At 29.3% G+C, this 20,318-nt stretch overlaps 3 protein-coding genes across 4 annotated transcripts; 1 reads left to right on the top strand and 2 right to left on the bottom strand.

Moving 5' to 3' along the window:
* Nucleotides 1-3,708: 3,708 nt before the first annotated feature.
* Nucleotides 3,709-6,070, bottom strand: LOC105369010 (ATPase WRNIP1). The gene is made up of 6 exons (XM_011508241.1): nucleotides 5,714-6,070; nucleotides 5,435-5,626; nucleotides 4,962-5,363; nucleotides 4,269-4,692; nucleotides 3,921-4,142; nucleotides 3,709-3,843 (listed from the first exon to the last, which is right to left on the bottom strand). Exons 1-6 carry the CDS (start codon nucleotides 5,993-5,995, stop codon nucleotides 3,746-3,748), a joined length of 1,620 nt encoding a protein of 539 aa, XP_011506543.1. The 5' UTR covers nucleotides 5,996-6,070; the 3' UTR covers nucleotides 3,709-3,745.
* A 553-nt stretch (nucleotides 6,071-6,623) lies between these two features.
* rt (Protein O-mannosyltransferase rt) lies at nucleotides 6,624-10,951 on the top strand. The gene is made up of 10 exons (XM_011508229.1): nucleotides 6,624-6,904; nucleotides 7,513-7,670; nucleotides 7,740-8,041; nucleotides 8,126-8,300; nucleotides 8,564-8,975; nucleotides 9,053-9,355; nucleotides 9,457-9,828; nucleotides 9,917-10,218; nucleotides 10,661-10,873; nucleotides 10,921-10,951. The coding sequence occupies exons 1-9, from the start codon at nucleotides 6,782-6,784 to the stop codon at nucleotides 10,845-10,847; spliced, it is 2,334 nt and encodes a 777-aa protein (XP_011506531.1). The 5' UTR covers nucleotides 6,624-6,781; the 3' UTR covers nucleotides 10,848-10,873; nucleotides 10,921-10,951.
* A 2,721-nt stretch (nucleotides 10,952-13,672) lies between these two features.
* On the bottom strand, nucleotides 13,673-15,676 carry LOC105368988 (BTB/POZ domain-containing protein 6). Of its 2 annotated transcripts, none has more exons than XM_011508207.1 (5): nucleotides 15,591-15,676; nucleotides 14,714-15,518; nucleotides 14,248-14,589; nucleotides 13,992-14,168; nucleotides 13,673-13,894 (listed from the first exon to the last, which is right to left on the bottom strand). In XM_011508207.1, exons 1-5 carry the CDS (start codon nucleotides 15,668-15,670, stop codon nucleotides 13,727-13,729), a joined length of 1,572 nt encoding a protein of 523 aa, XP_011506509.1. In that variant the 5' UTR covers nucleotides 15,671-15,676; the 3' UTR covers nucleotides 13,673-13,726. The 2 variants fall into 2 exon arrangements, with proteins under 2 accessions (XP_011506509.1, XP_011506518.1); XM_011508216.1 differs by having other exon boundaries at nucleotides 14,263-14,589.
* Between the last annotated feature and the right edge of the window lie 4,642 nt (nucleotides 15,677-20,318).

Genomic DNA, 20,318 nt, shown 5'->3' with positions numbered 1-20,318 from the left:
TGAGATAATATATAAGTACATTTTACTCCTTGGCAAAAAACAAAATCCATTTTAAAAGAAAAGTTTTTGCACTTTGTGTGCCTTTCCTTAACCTGCGATTACGTTTGATTCCAATGCACGACTACGCTTCTTCGATTAATCAAAATAAGTCACCAAAATACGCCCTAATTATTGGCGATCGAATTATCTTTAAATTCACTCAAATCTTGCATATTTAAGACCTGCATGTAATATAAGAATTTTATATTGTCTTTTTAAAATTTTCAGCGCAACCTAGTCGAATAATGTGTTGTTTTGCTACTCTATCGGATGTGTCTCACAGCTTCATTCTACGCAAATGTTAAATCTATATAAAAGCTTTAACACGCTATGTTCTTGCACTCCCATATTTGCGTTTTAATCGAGTTTTAATCGCGTACAGAATTCCACCCTAAATTTTCCATTGCGATTGTAATGCTATTGATGCGGTTAGAAATCCGTGTTTCACGGGTATTAAGGAATAGTGCCGAGGCGCATGATTTCAAAAAGTACCGATGTGGATACAATCGGCAATGTAAGCCATTGGTACTTTGGGGTGCTTTGGGTGGGAATAGGCAGAGTTTCGCGAATTGGACGATCCCGAGCAACGATAGACCGGAAACGATGCGCTACTCACTCGTCTATTCGTTAATTATTCGAAAAAGCAACGTTACGTTCGCAAAATTACAGCAATGCAGCTGGATTATTATAATACGAGAAACTCGTTGTTATTGCCGTTTTCGTTACTTGAGTCTACCGCACGTAGATTTACCTTAGATCTCTCTCTCTCTCTGTACATCGTTACGGCATTATTACTCATTATTTTTTTTCTTCAAATGCTTAATAACTTAAATTAATAGATACCTACGCGCTTGGCTATTACAGTGAATAAGAAAAAGAAATTATTGGATAGGTAAAAAAAAATAAATAAATAAATAAAAAAAAAATTGATTAAATTAATTTGATTAAAATTAGCATGGATAGAAGCATCGAAGGATAAATAAGACTCATAAACGTAATAGCGAAAGCCTTAGAAAAGTGAACGATTTGAGAAAGCGTTAATGGCTTTATACAATTAACAATAAAGCTTTAAAACCTGAAATAATCATATGCCTGCGTCTAATATTGTTACGTGTTACATATTATTGCAGATTTATATGTTACAGCCACTCTCGAAGCTATTCACATTACCTTCCTCTATGCGCGTATGAAGCTTATACGTAGAAGTTGCGTATCATAGCATAATAGATGACTTCGACTTCTTCCTTTTAAAAATCTTTTCGTTTCCCCTTGTCATGGGTTTCAACTATTTTGTTACATTCGCTCGAACACGATGATATTTATCCTTTCCAATTAAATTTTCAATTGCTTTAATATTTCTGTTATTATCGCTGTCGTTATTATTATCATTGCTCATGTTAAATAATTCTTTAAAGCTAATAAATCTGATTTTTCTTTTGCTTTGAAATTGAAGTCTATTGTAAGTGAAAGTGAAACATTTTTACTCGAGTACGGGGTTACAATTTTAGAACATTGGAAGCGTTACGCGACCACGACGAATTTATTTTTCTGTACGACACATTGCGATGGCTAAATATTACTCGTTTAAGCCCACATTTATTTATAAAAATCACATGCAAATCTAAGAGAGGCGTAGTTTTTTTCAATCATTTTTGCTTATAAAGATAATTGTAACTCACTCGCTAAACACTACAAATAATCATTAAGTATTTATTTATATTGCAGAGATTGCGAAGGACTATTTAAGATAAAAGATACTATTCAAGAAAATATATATATATATATATATATATATATTGTACTGTACAATGTATTAAATACGAATGAGAAAAGTAATAATATTGTTAAGTATTTTGAAATTTTGTTAATTACTTAATGATTCATAATCTATTGCAATTGACGCGTATCCGATTTATGTGTAATAATAGCTTTGGATTGTACAAATAATCATATAAATATCGATACAATTCTCGTATTTCTTACTATTTTTGAAAAAATAATACAACCGAATAATTAAAATAGGAGCAACCCATAGCATGAAATATATAATGTTTATTAAAGAAAATTTAATGATAGAATAAATAAAATAAAGAAATTATTCGTTTCAGTAAACGACGAACTTGTAAAAAGTTAATAAAATCTGTAAATTATGCAATTTTATACATTATAATTATGAGAATATTACAATACGACACAATTTTTTAATGCGAGATTATATTAAAGTTTAATATTATATTTCAATTATATATTTAATATATGTTCTAAATTCTTTTCTTTTCTCTCTCTCTCTCTCTCTCTCTCTCTCTCTCTTTACACATTTTAATACGAAGCCTATGTGCATAAAATACGTAAAATAGATAAATTTATCATGCTTTTTCATTATATAAAAGGTCTAATTCGTTAATCATACAATTCCAATTGATTTATATTATGTAAAATAAAAATTATTTATTAATGAAAATAATAAATTTATGGTTTATATTTATTGCAATTGACAAAATGAGAATGACAGTGTAAAAAGTATATTATAACTGTCTTTTGCAAGCAGCATAATGGATAATTGATCAAAAAGGAACTTTAAAAAAAATTGTAAATACATTGACAAATCTAAAAAGTATTAATAATAATAAAATTACATAGAAGGATTATCGTTACACATATGAAAAAACAATTCTTAATTATTTAAATATTTAATTTCTATTATAATTCGTTCAAGCAAATTATTTTATAATAAGTACAGAAATGCATGGCAATGTAACAATAAACATGTAGTCATTATAAACTTATTACCAAAAATTTTCGTCATCTGCTAAAAAATATTATCGAATTTATATATAAATTAACAGTTTTTCTTTTTTTTTTCTGTAAAATTCTGTTGTTACATTAGTAGGTAGCATAATTTAAACAAAAATGATAAAATATTTTATTACGAAAACGTTCTGAAAGATTATATTTAGTAGCTAAATATATATCATTAGAAGTACAAAGTATAATAATCATACTACTTATGCATTATAATATAAAAAAGTTTCATGGACTTTCGGAAACAAACATATAATTCTATGAGAATTATGCAATAAAAAAATCAAGTGCTTTAATAATTATAATTCTCGGGTATTCATAATTAAACATATTATTCACGTTCTATTAATTCAATGAAATAATCGTAAAATTATTGAAAAATTCTGTTTAATAGACTTGATTAATAAACTGTTTATCATATCAGTTTTTTGATTTTATAAATTATATTCCTACTTATTAATTTGTGATTTTATTGAAATTTGTAATACATGTAAATTAATTATTCGCCTGGAGAATGATACAATAAAAAAAATAAAAATTTACATAAAATATAGTCCAAATTATAAAAATACTTTTTATTTTTTTATTTCATATTATCAATATAAATATAAAAATAATAAATATAATTATATGTACATTTTGCTATTATTGAAAACATTAATATATACTATATAACTTATTTAACTCATTTTAAATTTATACGAAAGTAGAATAGAAATAATTATTTATCTTAAATATATCTTACTATATATAAACATCATATTACACATATATAATTTACAGCTTAAATTCAATTGTACTTTAGGTTCAATGTTATTTTGAAAGTTAATAATAAATAAATTTTTCATTGTCTATGCCGTGAGATGAAATGAAAGTAAATAGTTAATAGTAACTCATAACGCATTTACTTTTCGTTGAAAAAATCGATATTCTTAAGTTCTTCGGGCAAATAAATTAGTCCAGACTCATTCTTATTCAACATATTATATCCTTTTCCATAATCTGCGAATATTTTAATAATATAATAGTAAATAAATACTCACAACGATTACTGACTTACATCAAAGAGAAAAAATTACCAAGATTTTTCATCAATTTTGTAGGTGCATTTCTCAAGTGAAGAGGAACTGGCGGTTGGGCACCTCTGTAGTTCGATACCAAATGTTGAGCTGCTCTAAGTGCATCTTCCATCAAGCGAGACTTTGGTGCTCTTGCTAAATATGTTGTACATTGGGCCAACAACACATCGCATTCTGGCATTCCTAATATTTTGCAAGCGTTCATTGTATGAACAGCTATACCTATACAATTTATTATAACACAATAAAAATATGTATCCTTTGCTTTTAGCCCAATGAATTGTGAAACTAAATTTTCTAATCAGTGATTTAATTTGAAGAGTTGTGCTTTTTAAATCTTACTCTTACCTAAAGCTTTTGGATCAGCTAAGCCAATATCTTCGCTTGCCATACGAACTAATCGCCTAGCAATATACATAGGATCTTCGCCTCCTGACATCATTCTTGTAAGCCAATATAACGAAGCATTTTCATCGCCTGCTCTAACAGATTTATGCAGAGCTGATATAATATCAAAATGTTGATCGCCCTTTCTATCGTACAACATATGACTTTTTTTCAGACTCTCTTTAATATCATCAAGTGAGAGTAGCGTCAGATCTTGACTCGCAACTTCGTTATTCTTAGAAATTTGAGATTGTATAGCTAATTCTAATCCACCAAGAGCAATACGAGCATCTCCATCAGAAGTTTCGGCTAACCATTTTATCGTGTCCTTGTCGATTGAAAATTTGCTGTCAGCGCATGAAGAATTAGACACGCCTAATGATTTCTTAAAAAAAAAAAAAAAAAATTAATTAAATTAGAAATATGTGCTTTTACTTAACCGCTTAGTTAGTTGAAAAGTTAATTTTTCAACATTCCACTCAATCGTTAAATCATTTAATAAAACAATTATTATAAAAAGAAAAAACAATTTATATAAATTATTTTATTAAGCTTTGTTGTACTGTCGCTGTATTAGTAAAAATGATTGGCTATCGAAAACCTTTTAGATAATGTATTATGAATAATGATAGACATATTAATTCATATTCATACCTTTTGGGTTATATCGCATATTAATCCTTTTGAAGCTTGCACCGCCTTCTCTAATATCGTTATCAAATTTTCAATAGAAAGTTTCTCTAAAACTATAACACGACATCGACTCAGTAGAGCCGAATTCAAATTAAACGATGGATTCTCGGTAGTAGCGCCAATCAATGTAATAACGCCTGATTCGATATGTGGTAAAAAAATATCTTGCTGTATTTTATTAAATCTATGTATTTCATCCATAAACATAACTGTACTGCGACCAAATTTTAATTCGTTAGAGGCAATTGTTATGGCTTCTTTTACATCGCTCACACCAGACATCGCCGCGGAAAGCTTAACAAACCGATATTTCCCTCCAGGACAGTGTTTACATATATTCGCTATAACATTGGCCAATGATGTCTAAATAGAATAAATTATTCAATGACACATACTACATAATAAATATCGAATACTTTGATTAATACAAATACCTTTCCACATCCCGGCGGACCCCACAAAATAATATTTGGTATTTCAGTTTTACTTAATAATTGATATAACATACTTTGCGGTCCAATCACGTGTGTTTGTCCAATGTAAGACATAATATTAACGGGTCGCATTTTTTCAGCAAGAGGAACCGAATCCTTTGATACCGTTCTTCTATCTGCAATAGTCAAGGGCTGAAAATGAAATTTTGATTTACAAGAATTTTAATCTACGTATTCGAATGCTTCTAATAATTTCTTAATAAGTCAACAAATCAATACCGCATTCTTAGAGGTGGATTTTTCTTTCTCGTGTTCAAAACCATCCTGATTACTTAATCTTGACGGCGATTTAGTAAAAGATTGAATATTCCCTTCAAAACTATGCTTAGCCTTCTTTATAACAAAATTATCTTCCTTTGAGAAAGATCTCTTCATCGATATCTCATTACCAGTTGATTCGTTAAGAAAAAGGCATTTGCTAACGTGATTCTCGATTACGATGGTAGAAAATTTTTTAGAACAAACTGGACATTCTATTGCATTATCTTCTTGGCTGCTCATTATACGTTTAAAACATTTACTACTTTCTATCTTTATGTGTACTAAATTTTTTCGTAAATTTATATTATCTAGGTGATAATATAAACCAATGTGACTGTAGATTATTTAATCAGATAAGTTCTTATAAAATAATACCGGTATATCGATAAGGAAATTTATATCCGACATGTATTCAATGGCATGCATCATCTCGGGTTAGGTTTGAAATTTTCAAATGTACAAGAGAAAGAAGAGAGATTGTACGGGAGGAAAAGAGGAGAACGTGTATGCGCGAGTGCGTGCCTGTGTGCGCGTGAGCGAGCGAGCGAGCGAGAGAGAGAGAGAGAGAGAGAGAGAGAGTGAGAGTGAGCGAGCGGCCGCGCCGGCGGCGTAGCGATGGCAAGGGAGAAGAGAGAAAGAGAGAGATCTTTCCAGTTGTGTACTTTAATCCGGGAAATGTGAACCACGGAAGAATACCGTTATGTGAAGCTAAGTAAGGAAGAGTGAAAGGATCGAAAGAATTGATGTATACACCCTGCATAATCATGTGTATAAGCATTTATTTTTGTATAGATAAATGTACATTTAATTGCAGAGATGTTTGACGAGATGAAAACAAATTAAGAGTTATAGACATCTTCGTGTTTATTTTTTATGTTGACAGTGTGCGAATGATTATTGTTGCAGCGATAAAAGAACTTTTATAAGTAAAATAGTTTTGAATAATGAAGTACTAAATTTTCATTAGAGTTAGAACAAGTTTGTTAGAATATGCAAAAAAAGTAAATTTAAGGCATAAAATACAGGATGGATGTTCAGCGTAAGAATAAAGGTAAAATCCGTGAAGGTAGACAAACCAGTCAAGAAATTACGGAAAATGACAAATATTGTTTATCTACTCATCTCTCTAAAGAATCTCTAAAGAATTACGTACGTATATTAAAATTCATCTTACAAACATCTTATAAACGCAATAATTTGTTATAAATTGCCGTGGTTTGTTGTTTAAAAAAAAGACGAAGAAAAGCATTTTTGCGTTTGATGCATGTTGTTACCCTTCAAATTTGTATAAAGAATTTTTTTAAATTATAAGTTAAATTTAAAATCAAAATAAAGAAACCAAAGTATAATTAAATAATTAAAGATTTAATAATGAATTGTTTTGAATCTTGTATCCTTTATTTTTTATCCTATTTTACAAAGATTTATATATTTGAGCATTAAAATTAAAATAGAAAAATGTTTTTGTCTTATAAATGCAGACATACGTTGAATAGATAAATAATTGTAGCAGTCTTAAAATAATTTTAATGCTATGTTAAAATCTGCGAGATTTTAAATTTTATTTATTCTTATCCTGCATATTTTTCATTTATTTAATTTTAAGTAGAATATTTAAAATGTTCTTATTTTTATAAGAAATAAATTGTATTAATATATTTAATGATTTTGATTTTTTTAATTAATTTTAGTTTTTAATGCGCCTATATGATTGGCATAACTAAAATAATTATTTTAATCTATTGTTTTTTTTTTAGCAAAATTCTAAAAATCAAGTAAAGAAAACTGAAACTACATTAAATAAAACCTTAACACGTATAAAGGTAAATTTTGAAATTGATCTCTTATCGTTGCTGTTATTGTTAATGGGTCTTGGCACTCGCTTATATCGACTAGAAGAGCCTAAAAGTATAGTGTAAGTAAAAATATTATTCATCCAGTCTTAATTTTATTTTTGATATACATAATAAATCAATCCTTTTAGGTTTGATGAATTACATTATGGAAAGTATGTTGGTCTCTATATGAAGAACACATTCTTTTTTGATTTACATCCACCTCTTGGAAAACAACTTATAGCTGCCGCTGCTTATTTAGCCGGCTTCGATGGTAATTTTAAGTTCGATAGAATTGGCTCTTTATATACAGACACTGTGCCTTTATTTGCATTAAGATTACTTCCTGCATTATGCGGCAGTTTAATAATTCCTACAACCTATCATTTAGCATTAGAAATAGGTTTAAAACAATGGAGTTCTGCCGTCGCAGCATTATTGTTACTATTTGGTGAGAAAAATAACAAAAAATACTATGATTAACTTGTTATGACGATTGTTTATAATTTTTTCTCCTTTACAAACTCTTATTTAGATAATGCTCTTTTGACTCAGTCGAGATTCATCTTAATGGAAAGTATTTTGATACAGTTTTTGTTGATGGGATTATTATGTATTATGAAGTTTAGGAAAATTATGGACGATCCAACAACCTTAGCCTGGTGGTTTTGGTTGGCCCTAGGATTAATAAATTTAACATGTGCTCTATGGTTTGTTTATACACGTACATTTATACATTTATAATCTATTGAAAAAAACATACGCTCGACCAAAATACATTAACAATTTTTATAGAAGCTTAAAATAATATGAAGTACATAATATTGAGTTATTCATCAGATGCAATAACATTTTTAAAACGTTAAAAGAATACAAAAGAATACCAAATTGCAAATCCTCGTAATTGAATTGAAAACGAAGTTGTTTTTTTTTTCATCAGATTACTATTTAACAACAAAATTTCTTGTTTTAGCGTGAAGTACGTTGGCTTTTATTCATTGCTTCTTGCTCTTTATTTAATTTTTCGAGACTATTGGTCATTGATTCCTAGAAAGACATTATCAGCTGTGGTTCTTTATTTGCATCTTTTTGCTAGATTATTAGTAATAGGAATAATTATAATTTTTGTATACTTAAGTGTATTTTATGCACATTTGTTGACACTTACAAAAGCTGGACCACATGATTCTGTAATGACTAGTGCTTTTCAAGCGAGCTTAGAAGGGGGTTTAGCAAGTATTACCAAAGGCCAACCGATAGAAGTTACGCATGGCTCTCAAATTACTTTAAGACATACTCACGGTAGGGCCTGCTGGCTACACAGCCATGATCACGTTTATCCCTTGCGGTATACAGATGGCCGTGGAAGTTCACATCAACAGCAGGTTAGTATACTCATTACTATTTATTAAAGGAAATATTTCTCATGCAATAATAAAATGAGAACAATTATACATCTTAGGTCACGTGCTATTCGTTTAAAGATGTCAATAATTGGTGGATTGTTAAAAAACCAGAAATGAATGATTTGGTGGTAACAAGACCTAGCGAACCGATTAAGCATGGAGATATTATACAGCTTGTTCATGGTATTACGAGTCGGGCATTAAACTCTCATGACGTTGCAGCACCAATGACACCCCAAAGCCAAGAAGTTTCTTGTTATATAGATTATAATGTTTCGATGCCAGCACAAAATCTATGGAAACTAGAAATTGCAAATCGAGATCAATTTGGAAATGTTTGGCACGCAATTCAGTCACAAGTAACGCCATTACATATTGATACATTTTTGAATCTAACCAATTAAAATGTAATTTTCAATAAAAAATAAATATTAAGAACATTATTTTATATTAATAACAGGTTCGTTTAATACATATAAATTCTGAGTATGCCCTAAAATTTAGTGGAAGGCAATTACCAGATTGGGGATTTAATCAGCATGAAATAGTAGCCGATCGACTTATTGATCAATCGGATTCAATATGGAATGTCGAAGAGCATCGTTATACAAAAAGTGAAGATCAAAAACAAAGAGAAAGAGAATTACTTAATGCTGAAATGATTCCACTCAAAGCTACTATTCTAAGTTTTTGGGAAAAATTTATTGAATTGCAAACTAAAATGCTATTTAATAGTCAAGAAGTACAAAATACTCATATGTATTCTAGCAGTCCGTTAGATTGGCCTATAACGACAAGAGGAATTGCTTATTGGGTTTCTACTAAGAGTAATGTACGCAATTAATTAATTTACGTTTAACATTTTGAATTAGTTTAATTATTTGATTTAGTTGATTTTGGCAAATAATTAAATATTACAGGCCCAAGTTCATTTACTCGGCAATGTAATTATTTGGTATTCAGGAACGATAGCTCTCTTATTTTACTCATCATTATTAATTTTTTATTTAATGAGGCGACAAAGAATGTATCATGATATATTAGAAGACGAATGGTCACGTTTTATTACTGTTGGCGAAATATTTTTAATAGGATATTTACTTCACTTCTTACCATTCTTTTTTGTTGAACGTACATTATTCCTACATCATTATTTGCCAGCCTTTGTTTTTAAAGTATTATTAACTGCAGCAACAATAGATCATATCTACAATGTTATAAGGTAAACTACAAATTATTTTATTATTAGAGCTAATGAGATTTTCAGATTTTAAAACAATGTTCTATTGTGATTTATAAGAAATAATAGAAAATAGAATATATAAATTTAAGTATCTGTTAATGAGTAATTATGAATTAATTAATAAAATTGATTTATAAATTAGATAATTTAGCACGAGTAAATAAATATATTTCAAACATCATGCTTTCTCAAATTAAATTAGTGCCCATTTTTACCGATTTATTTCTTTTGATTTATTGATTCAAAGTTTTCATACATATCATTTACCAAATAAGCTCTCTATAAAATTTACTCGCTTATTAAAAAGTCTTTCTTGCGAAAAATATACGATTTTTATATTTAATTTTCATTTTATTTTCCTTATTATTTATTACCCATAAGAATAGAAATTTTTTAATCCATTTCTTTTTATACATTTCAGTTTTCATTGCAATTTCAAGATTATTTTAATTGGTTACAAGTTGTGCATTATATCTTGGATTACTCTTATTGTATTCGTTTTTTGTAAATTTTCTGCACTGAGTTACGGTATCACTCCTCTGTCAGCAAAGGAAATACTAAAACTGAGGTGGAACGAAGAATGGGATTTTATTATCCACAAGACCTGAATAATTCAATTCTCAATTTTAAATTAATTATATTCTACTTTTACTATAGTCATTTCATATTGCATAGGTTTTATAAATATTATTAAAAGTGCAAACGTATTTAATGATATTTTAGTTTATTGATTTTATCTATTTATTATTTTAATTTAATAGTGCACTTGAATGAAAAAAATCTCATATTAAGCAAATTGATGGTTTATACTATTTATACTTTTTATTGATAAATATATTATAAAACTAAATTAAAAAAAATAAAATAAAACAAAAAACAAAAAACAAAAAAAACGAAACATAAAAGTATGTTTTCATTAGTCATAATTTTATTAAAGATAAATTTATTTGAATTTTTCATTCTTATTGAAAAATGTACATGATCTTATATACGTACTTAATAAAAATAATAAAGATTAATAAAGATAATTTTTTTTTTTTCAACTCTTTAAAATATTAATAATATTTTATTACATAGGATTTTCTCATAATTGTGCATTAAACTTTTCATAATATTTTTACAATTGCGTAATGTTACGAAACTCTATTGTGTTCTCTCTATTTATCATGTAATTTCTTACATCTAATGCGATTGACAAACTTTTAATAATATTTATGCATCTTTTTATGACGACTTCCGATCGTCCTTCGTTGTTAAATTAATTTTATATCGTGGACAGTAAAGACGGAACTCTTAACTAAAAAAATTAGTTATCGCGCTATAAAATAATATATACAAAATTCATTATAACAATATTTCTAGATGCATAAAGAATAAAATTTTGTATAACAAAATAATGTGATAGAAAAGGTAGAGAGGTTGATATTTTATACAAATCTTGTAATATTATTATTTAATATATTATGACAAATGCTCAATCTAATTAATCTCGACTTGGAAGAGTTACGTTAATATATTTTTTGAATTTTAAAAATTAGTTTTTATAATATAATTGCAATTAATTAGTTGCATTCGGTTTGTCAATCGAATTCATTTAAAATAGATTTAAAGTATAAATTATAAAGTTTATCTTGTTTTATTATGATAATTTAAAAATTCAACAAATAAGTCGATTAATCTATTTCGATGTATTATTATTTAACTTTTAATTTGAAAACTTTTATTAAAAACTTTTACCATTCATTGTCTAAATTTTCACTCATTTAAAACATTAAATATTTTATCTTTTAGGACGAATTATGTTAATAAGTCAATGAATAAACTAAAATAGTAGCGATTTTATTTAATTTCTCTTCTCCGTCAGTGATTAATAAGTTAATTTATTATACAATATTAAGAAGTTTTTCAATAATTTATAAGTTTCTGCTGTAATTAAATTATGTATTCGATCAATTATTCCTTACAGCTTATTTAGTAAAGTTACATTTTTATACAACAATTAGGACATTACGATTAATTTATAGTTTTTAAATTATAAATATATATAAAAATAATATTGTAATATATAATATTATAATTGTTTCGTTAAATAGAATGGTTTTTATATAGCACATTTTATACTTAATTTTTAAGGCCAAAATAATTGTGAAATATTTAAATTTTTATACAAGACGGTGCTGAAAATTGTATATACTAAATTGGATGTAAAATTTATAATTTCACTGTTTAATAGATCTACAACTTATTTGTTAATGCGATTTATTGTTAATGATCTTATACTTTTCACTAGCTGTAACTTGACTGATCGAACAAAAATTAGTAATAATTTTTATATAATTGATGAAAATAAGAGTCGTAATATAAATTAGTTCATAAATATTGCAAGAGATTAATTTTTAACACTTGATAATAACAGTTATAATTTTAATGTAGATATTACAAACGTTTCACAATGATTACGTTTCTTTTCAGAGTAAAAATATCAAAATGAACAAATAAAGATAGCTATAAAATAAGATAGATTAATTAATAATTGATAAAAAAAAAAACATCATTTGTTTTAAATATTGTTATAAATGATTGAATTAGTTTTTACTTATATTTGCTTATTGGAGTGCGATAGTCATTGAATGTTTAATACTTATTAAAAATGAATGTTGAAATAAACAAAATCTTTTATATAAAACAGTGTTATTAGTTTTATTTCCCCTCTACTATATCAGCAGATATTAATTAGCAACAATAATATTTATATTAAGTGCTTTGCATTTGAAATGCCATAATGAAAAAGTTACGCAGATCACAATGGACAATCGGAGCAATGAAATTTCCAAATAAAATTTAATATTATTTATTTGTATTTTCTCTTACAATTAAAATTGCAATAGATATTTGAAAGTATCGAAATACTTGTAAAACGTATTTCTTTATTAAATCCAAGCAATTGATTTACAAGTTGAAAGGAATATGAAATGTCTATGAAAAATGTCATTAAAATAACTAATTTTAAATTATTATAATACATTGTTACTATATTAAATGTGATAAAAATGCATTGAATTTAAATTTCATATTAGAATGAATTAATATTGCTATAGAGCACCTAAAATGTATGCGTTAATTGTAATTGATTCCTTAAGAATCAAATTAAATTTGCTTATGCGTTTATAATTGTGCAGTAGAAATAATTTTAGTATGAGCGCGTAAATGAAATATTTTTATAAAAAAAATTCTTATTCATATATAAACAAATACACAAAAAATAGTACTATACAAAGGACATCAAAATATTTGAGATAATACAATTTGTATAAAAGAATATAAAGTCTTAAAAATTCATAATTCACCGAATTATTAAAATCCTTTACAATTTATATAATTAGATTAAAACGTTTAGTTGTTCAAGGAAATATTACTATAAAATAATTATGTATTCAATTTTCAATTAACAATACATAAATATAATAGATTTAGATCCTAGTTTTGATTAACGATATGTGAAGACAATTGACCTTATGAGACCATCTCTAATGTAATCCACTCCGTTAATTCCTATATTAAATGTAAATGAGACATTTTCACAATTTTGTCTCTGAGCACAAGACCCAGTAGGATATACACCAGGTTTATTGAAAACCACGCCAACCTTGTACATCTGCAATTGCACGAATAAAGGTTTTATATAGTGCAAGCGTAAAATGTAATGCAAAACGATATTTGTACCATATAGGGTCGTGTAAATTGAAAATTACCTTATTTTTTTGAATATATACCGGTTGATTAAACGAAATTTCGACTAATTCATTCGCACCTGCTTTTGTTGTATAATGTGTGTACGTTAATCTAGAACCATCAGAGTCAAGAAGATGAGCATACAGAACTTCCGTGTACGTCATGTTCAAATACGTCTCATTCATAAGGTGATTGCACTAAGAGAAATGTTACAACGAATAAGATTAATTTTATTCTTGAGAGCCGATTGTAGCTATTATGTAAGTAATGACTTACAGGATCTATAGTTACCTGGGTTGGCACTTGTACACCAAGGACAAATATATTTCTGTCGACAGTGAATGTGGCAGAACAATCCATAATATCGTAATTTCGACAATTTGATTGCGAGAACAATGATCTTCTACAATAAAATTTTGGTCTATCCCTAATATTTGTAATGAGTATTTCGTTGGGAGCTTCTTGAGAGTCTCTATACACGTCTCGATTGTCTTCTCTTATTATATCTGGATAACTTAAATCATGAACAAAAAGTCCTGAATTCTTGTAAGTGCTCGAACACGAATCCATTAAATATGGTCGTCTAACTGGCGTGTAAATGTTGACCGAATTGCATTTCTACGAAATAAATAAATTGCAAGTATGTTATGTAGTACACGATCGATTTATGGTATTTATCCATTCTACATTAAAGTTAAATTTAATGAGAATCGTTTCAATGATAATGTAATAATAGACTTACTTTTGTGTCGTCGACTTTTAGAACTATCGATTTAGCTCTTACAGTGGTATTTATGGAAAATGCTTCGGGCATTGGAACATTACTTTTATTAGAGGATATATTCATTAGAATAGAAAATGCCTCTTGCTGCATTAATAATAATGACTTTCCAGGACCCTCTGCAAATTCTTGAGGTGTTAAAGTGAGAAATCGAATTTTCGTTAAAGCGTTTCCGATAACGGATTTTAAAGCCTTCGGATCAGAGGGTTCTAATAATTTGCGAACGCATTCTGCTTTAGCCCATCTCTCCAGAGCATTGAACAAATCGGTCTCCGAAGTGATTTGCAATGCCTCCTGATCTAATAAAGTTAGCACGGTTCCCTGTTCCACTTCGTCCCAACTAGATTCATTCAATACTTCGCTGGTCTTAGAGCATATAATTTGTAAACACTTTTCCATTAATACTGGCTCCTCAAATAATTTAGCAAACTCATAAGCCCTGCAAGCTTTTTTTATGGACAAATCGGACCATAAAAATCTTGTACACTCCTCGACGAGAAAAGGCAGCATGTACTTCTTTGCGCAATAGCACAATTCGCAGGCAAGCTCAAAAGATCCAAACTCAACCGTGTCCGTATAAATATATTCCATTAAAGCTTTAAAGGCCTCTGGCTGAACGTCTCTTATGGGTATAGGGTCATTTTTCTCAGCCATAGAACCATAAAACATGGCCTCGAACACTGGACTGGACATAGCCAAGAAGATTTTGTGGCCTTCCAAAATTTGCTGATGAGGTTCTTGACCAACGATAAATTTGCAATCGGACCTTCAACAATGGAAAGAAATTATTTACTTCACGCCATAAGATAACGAGCGCATAAAAGAAGTTGTACAATACCATTGTCCAGTCTCTAAGAGGTATTTACCACGTTGAGCAATTTTGTGAGTAGTTATCTGCCAATCACATGATAAAACCATTGCCCCGGTTAAAGCACTTAGGCGCCTCCCAATATTTCAATTACTTTCGAATAGAAAAGTCTGGCTTATTATTGGCAAACTTAACGATTAATAGACCAAACTCGATCATTTAAATAAGCAAATGTAAAGAGAATGGGAAAAAGGAAATAGGATAAAGGAAATAGGAAAAAGGAAAAAGGGAAATGCGAAAAGAAAAGAAACGAGAGAGAAAAGAAAAGCAAAGAAAAGAAAAGAAAAGGAAAAAAACGAAATAAAAGAAATGAGACGGAAATGAAATTACGAATAATTTTGAATAATATTCGGTGTCCGGATTCTGTAAGAAATCTATTTTCTAATACTGCCTTGTACCGCTTGCAGCTATTTCTAAAAATAAGGTTGAGTTTGACGTAAACAATGAGATGAAGGAGCAGTAGCAGTAGCCCTTATCATCAATTGACAAAAAAACTGAATACGAATCCGCTTTTGTCACAGATGTTTTCGTAAATAAAAGACATTTTCCCGACGCGGGCCAAAGGATTAATAATTTCTCTTCACCCTGACGGCTTAACTAACTGTCATAACAGCGAGACTTAAATGTTCTAACGCGACGAACGCCACAGGCCTTTCTTTCCTCGCTAAAGACAACCACCACGGCGCTGCACTAGTGTAGCGCAGCTTTGGACCTCCAGTTTCCTCAACTTTTCGTCTCCCGGGCTTGGTAGCCCTGTCTCTCACTTCCCCCGTCGCTTATTTACGCACCACCCAGCGCTCCCGACGGCGACGAGATTCATTCGCACGTGGCCATTGGCTCCAGTCGACTGCACAAGCCGCAGTCACCGAGACTCGCATCGTCCCCGGCTCATTGACTCTTCGACGCGCGACGTCCGTCTCTTCGTGATCGTGATCGTGATCGTGATCGTGATCCCGTCTCGTCCCGTCTCGTCCCGTCTCGTCCCGTCTCGTCCCGTCTTCGTCGCTTCATCGCTATTTCGTCGAAACGAGCGAGCGAGAGCGCGCGCGTGCGCGTATACGCTCAGCCAATGGGCGCGCGAGGCTACAGGGCGCAAGCAAAATATTGCGCACCATGCTAACGAGGCCTTCGATTATCCTCCGTCTCCATAACGAAGCTCCCCAGCTATCTACGACGATCATATCGTTTAATTAGACCCTCCCACCACCCCACATCACCCAACCGCCCACATCTTCCCGCGCCCAATGGACTTGATTGTTGTTGTTGGCCGAGGTGCTGCGGTGGAGCTTGTAAGCGCCCCCCTTCTGCCCCCTACTGCTTCGCTTTGCTTCTTCCCCTCGCAACGCGAACCTACTTCGTTAGCGAAAATACGGGAATCGATATAATAATATTTGGAATAATAATAACAATGATAACATAAATAATCAAATAATATTTAGGAACAAAAAAAAGAAAAAAAAAAAAACGAAAAAAAAAAAAAAAGGAACGAATTGGAAAACGAAAGGAAGGCTGTCGAGGACTAATCACGAAAATGGCTTTTTATTTACATGTGTGATAATCATCGGTGCCTTCGATGCTGACGGACTTGTAACTTACGACTTATTTATTAGATGAATCATTATTTTAATAAATTATCACGACCTCGTTAATTCGTAAGAATTATTAATCGAAACGGCACAAAATGCAGAGCGCTCGGGCAACGAACGTAATTAATTTCTAGACACATATACGATGAATAAATAAAAAATGGCGATTCGCATATTATTTTCTATCGTTATTTTCAATCTGCGTAGAGTGCAATTTATCACTGGTGTGTCGTACGTAACAAAGAAAATGACGAGGCGGTGGCGATGGAGGGGCCGAGGGGAAAGGAAAATTCCGTGGAACCGGTGTAGTGGACATGTGGCAAAACTGACATCTTCAAAGGCCATTAGTCGAAGGAAATTTGTATGATAATCGCGTTATGTATATTAATAATTTGGCTATTAGACAATGAGACGAATAGCATGTCGGGTTAACGAGGTGGTGAATCTCACCGTCGCTTGCCGTCGCGTGTAAATCAATTTACATGGCCGTTATCGAAAGACCTTCAAAAGCTGCTGCTACTATTAAGGATGTAGGTGATCATAATTTGCAGATTTCTGTGGAAAGCGAGGAGGCCGGATCTATTAAGTGAGAATTTAACAATGGGGTTACTATTCAGGAAAATACTAACGGGAACGTCAACGCGACGCTCTGGAATGCTGTAAATACCCATAGGTTCGTCGAGCGGTAAAACGACACTCGACATGGTCAGTGATATAATATTATTTTTTATTGTCAATAACGGCTGGCTTATTAATGACTTATTAAAGCCAACTGGCTGAAATAATTGTGCTGAAATAATGGAGAACGAAGAGTTTTGCATTGAAATTTATAACGATAAGGCCAATAAGTCGTATTGCCAATGATTTTTGTATCGTCGATAAAAGCTTCAACGGCTTTACCCTTCGAAATATTCGTCAATTCACCGCTCAGAGGCTGAGAATTTGCATTTGAAACGCATATCTTTCTCTGGAACAGTGAAGAATTGTTTTCGAATTGTCAATTAAAATGTCAACATTAAAGGCTTGGAAATTTTCAAAATTCGATTTATTTCAAATCTAAATCACATCTTTAGGATAATATTACGCAGAGAATAAATGTGAGATAAACCTTTTAGTATTAATAGATATTAATTAAAAATTCTACATTGTCTTATGTGTATGTGATTTCACATGTAAGTGTGTTATTTTTATTTAAAATTTTTCTTCATATTTACCATAAAATCATATATAACAAAAATTCACTATATTCTCTTTAAAATAAGTTTTATACAAAAGAGTGGGTAATTATTTTTGCCTCACTTCAATAATTAAGTATTTTATTCTTTTATGGATAAATTTTTTAAAATATACCTTCTTTTTTTCTTTTTTTCTTTTTTTCGTTTTTGTTTTTGTTTTTGTGTTTGTTTAGTTCATTATGTATATGAAGGTATTATATAAAGTACGAGCAGTTGATTTTTAGAAGAAAATGCTTTTTTGATCTGAAAATTTATTATATTAAATTATCATTCTATTGTCTAGTGGCTATAATGACATAACCTCTTCAACAATGTTTTATGATTCAACCTTTCCTCTTTTATCGAATGAAATGGTAATTAAAATAAGTTTATAGTTGAAATTTGAAATTCGAACGGAATTAATAACATTTCAATGAGAGTGAACTTTTTAATATTATATAATTATAGAATTTTTCTTCCCCCTTGCCAGAAATTTTATAACTACACTTTAGATATTTAATTAAAAAATCAAACTATTACATTTTACGTAGTCATTACCTATATAAATAATTCCATGATTAGCTTTCGGTTAAAATAGAAAAAAAAGTGCCGAACATATATATATATATATATATATATACACCATTATGATATATTTAAAATGTATACTATTCTTTTAATAATTTCAAATCAAATCCGAGCCATATATTTGACAAGCTACAGTGCTTAAATTTCTGCTTAAATGATTTCTTAAAAAGTTGTAGAATTTTTGAAGATTATAGTCTTACGATTTATATCGATAGTATGTTTAGAGAACAAAAAAAAATAAAAATAGCACCTTATCTTTAAATTATGTTTTAAAATTAAAGAGAATTAACGAAAAAAATTGAACGAATGAAGGTTCCAGAAATTTGTTCCACTTGGTTATTAATTTTTGTTTGTTTTTTTTTCTTCTTTTTTTTTTTTTTTATATATATAAAAATAAGTTTAATGAATAAATAACAGTTGATAACGTAACAAGTATAAAAATTCTATTATGCAATTACATACTGCTCAAAAGTTAGTAAAGACGTTTTTTTCATTATATACACTTAAAGCATTATGCGTATTTTTGCCACAAAGACAACATAAATAATTAACAAATATTTGAACTTACGCGTATGCACACAGATACACGTTACCACACACAACATGCACACATGGATGCAATAATTAAGCACACAACACACATACATACGCTCGCGTAAACACGCATATAAACAAATTATTATGAATCTATAAGATTTTAATGAAATTTAAAATCAACGATGTAGGTTAAATTACTTTGCGTTTCATTTAATAAAACTCTTTTAAAGTGAGTGATTAATATCGTTATTCAAATAATTTTACCTCATCAACCAGATTTAATATTCCATTAAAATCTTGATTTAATTACAAATTTATTCACAGAATTTATTTATACTGTCAAATATTTATAGACTTTAGAAAGTAAAATTATTACAAAAATTATTAATTGCTTTGTTTTATGTTTTTTTTGTTTTTTTTTTGTTTTGTTTTTTTTTTTAATCTTCACATTATAATACAATGATAGTATTTAATAGAAAATTTATTTTTCATAAAAGTTTATTTATTCCCATTGACATATTATTTTTCATGGTGGAAAATTTGTAACGAATTAGCAAATCGTTTATAAACTCAAAATTTATCAACAATAATATTGTATCCTGTTAAAATTTAATAAAACGAAACGAGCAAATGATTCTCAACTAATAGACAGTATTTTACGATGTTGTGAACAAATATATTGGATCAACAGTGGTTCATCATATATATATACATATATATATATATATATATATATATATATTGATATATTGATATATTGATATATTGATACA

Source organism: Ceratosolen solmsi, unplaced genomic scaffold (genome assembly GCF_000503995.2).
Source record: "Ceratosolen solmsi marchali unplaced genomic scaffold, CerSol_1.0 scaffold10, whole genome shotgun sequence".
In the NCBI taxonomy this organism is placed as follows: Eukaryota; Metazoa; Arthropoda; class Insecta; order Hymenoptera; family Agaonidae; genus Ceratosolen; species Ceratosolen solmsi.
Note: the sequence above shows the minus strand (reverse complement) of the source record. Positions and strands in the feature narration are given on the sequence as shown.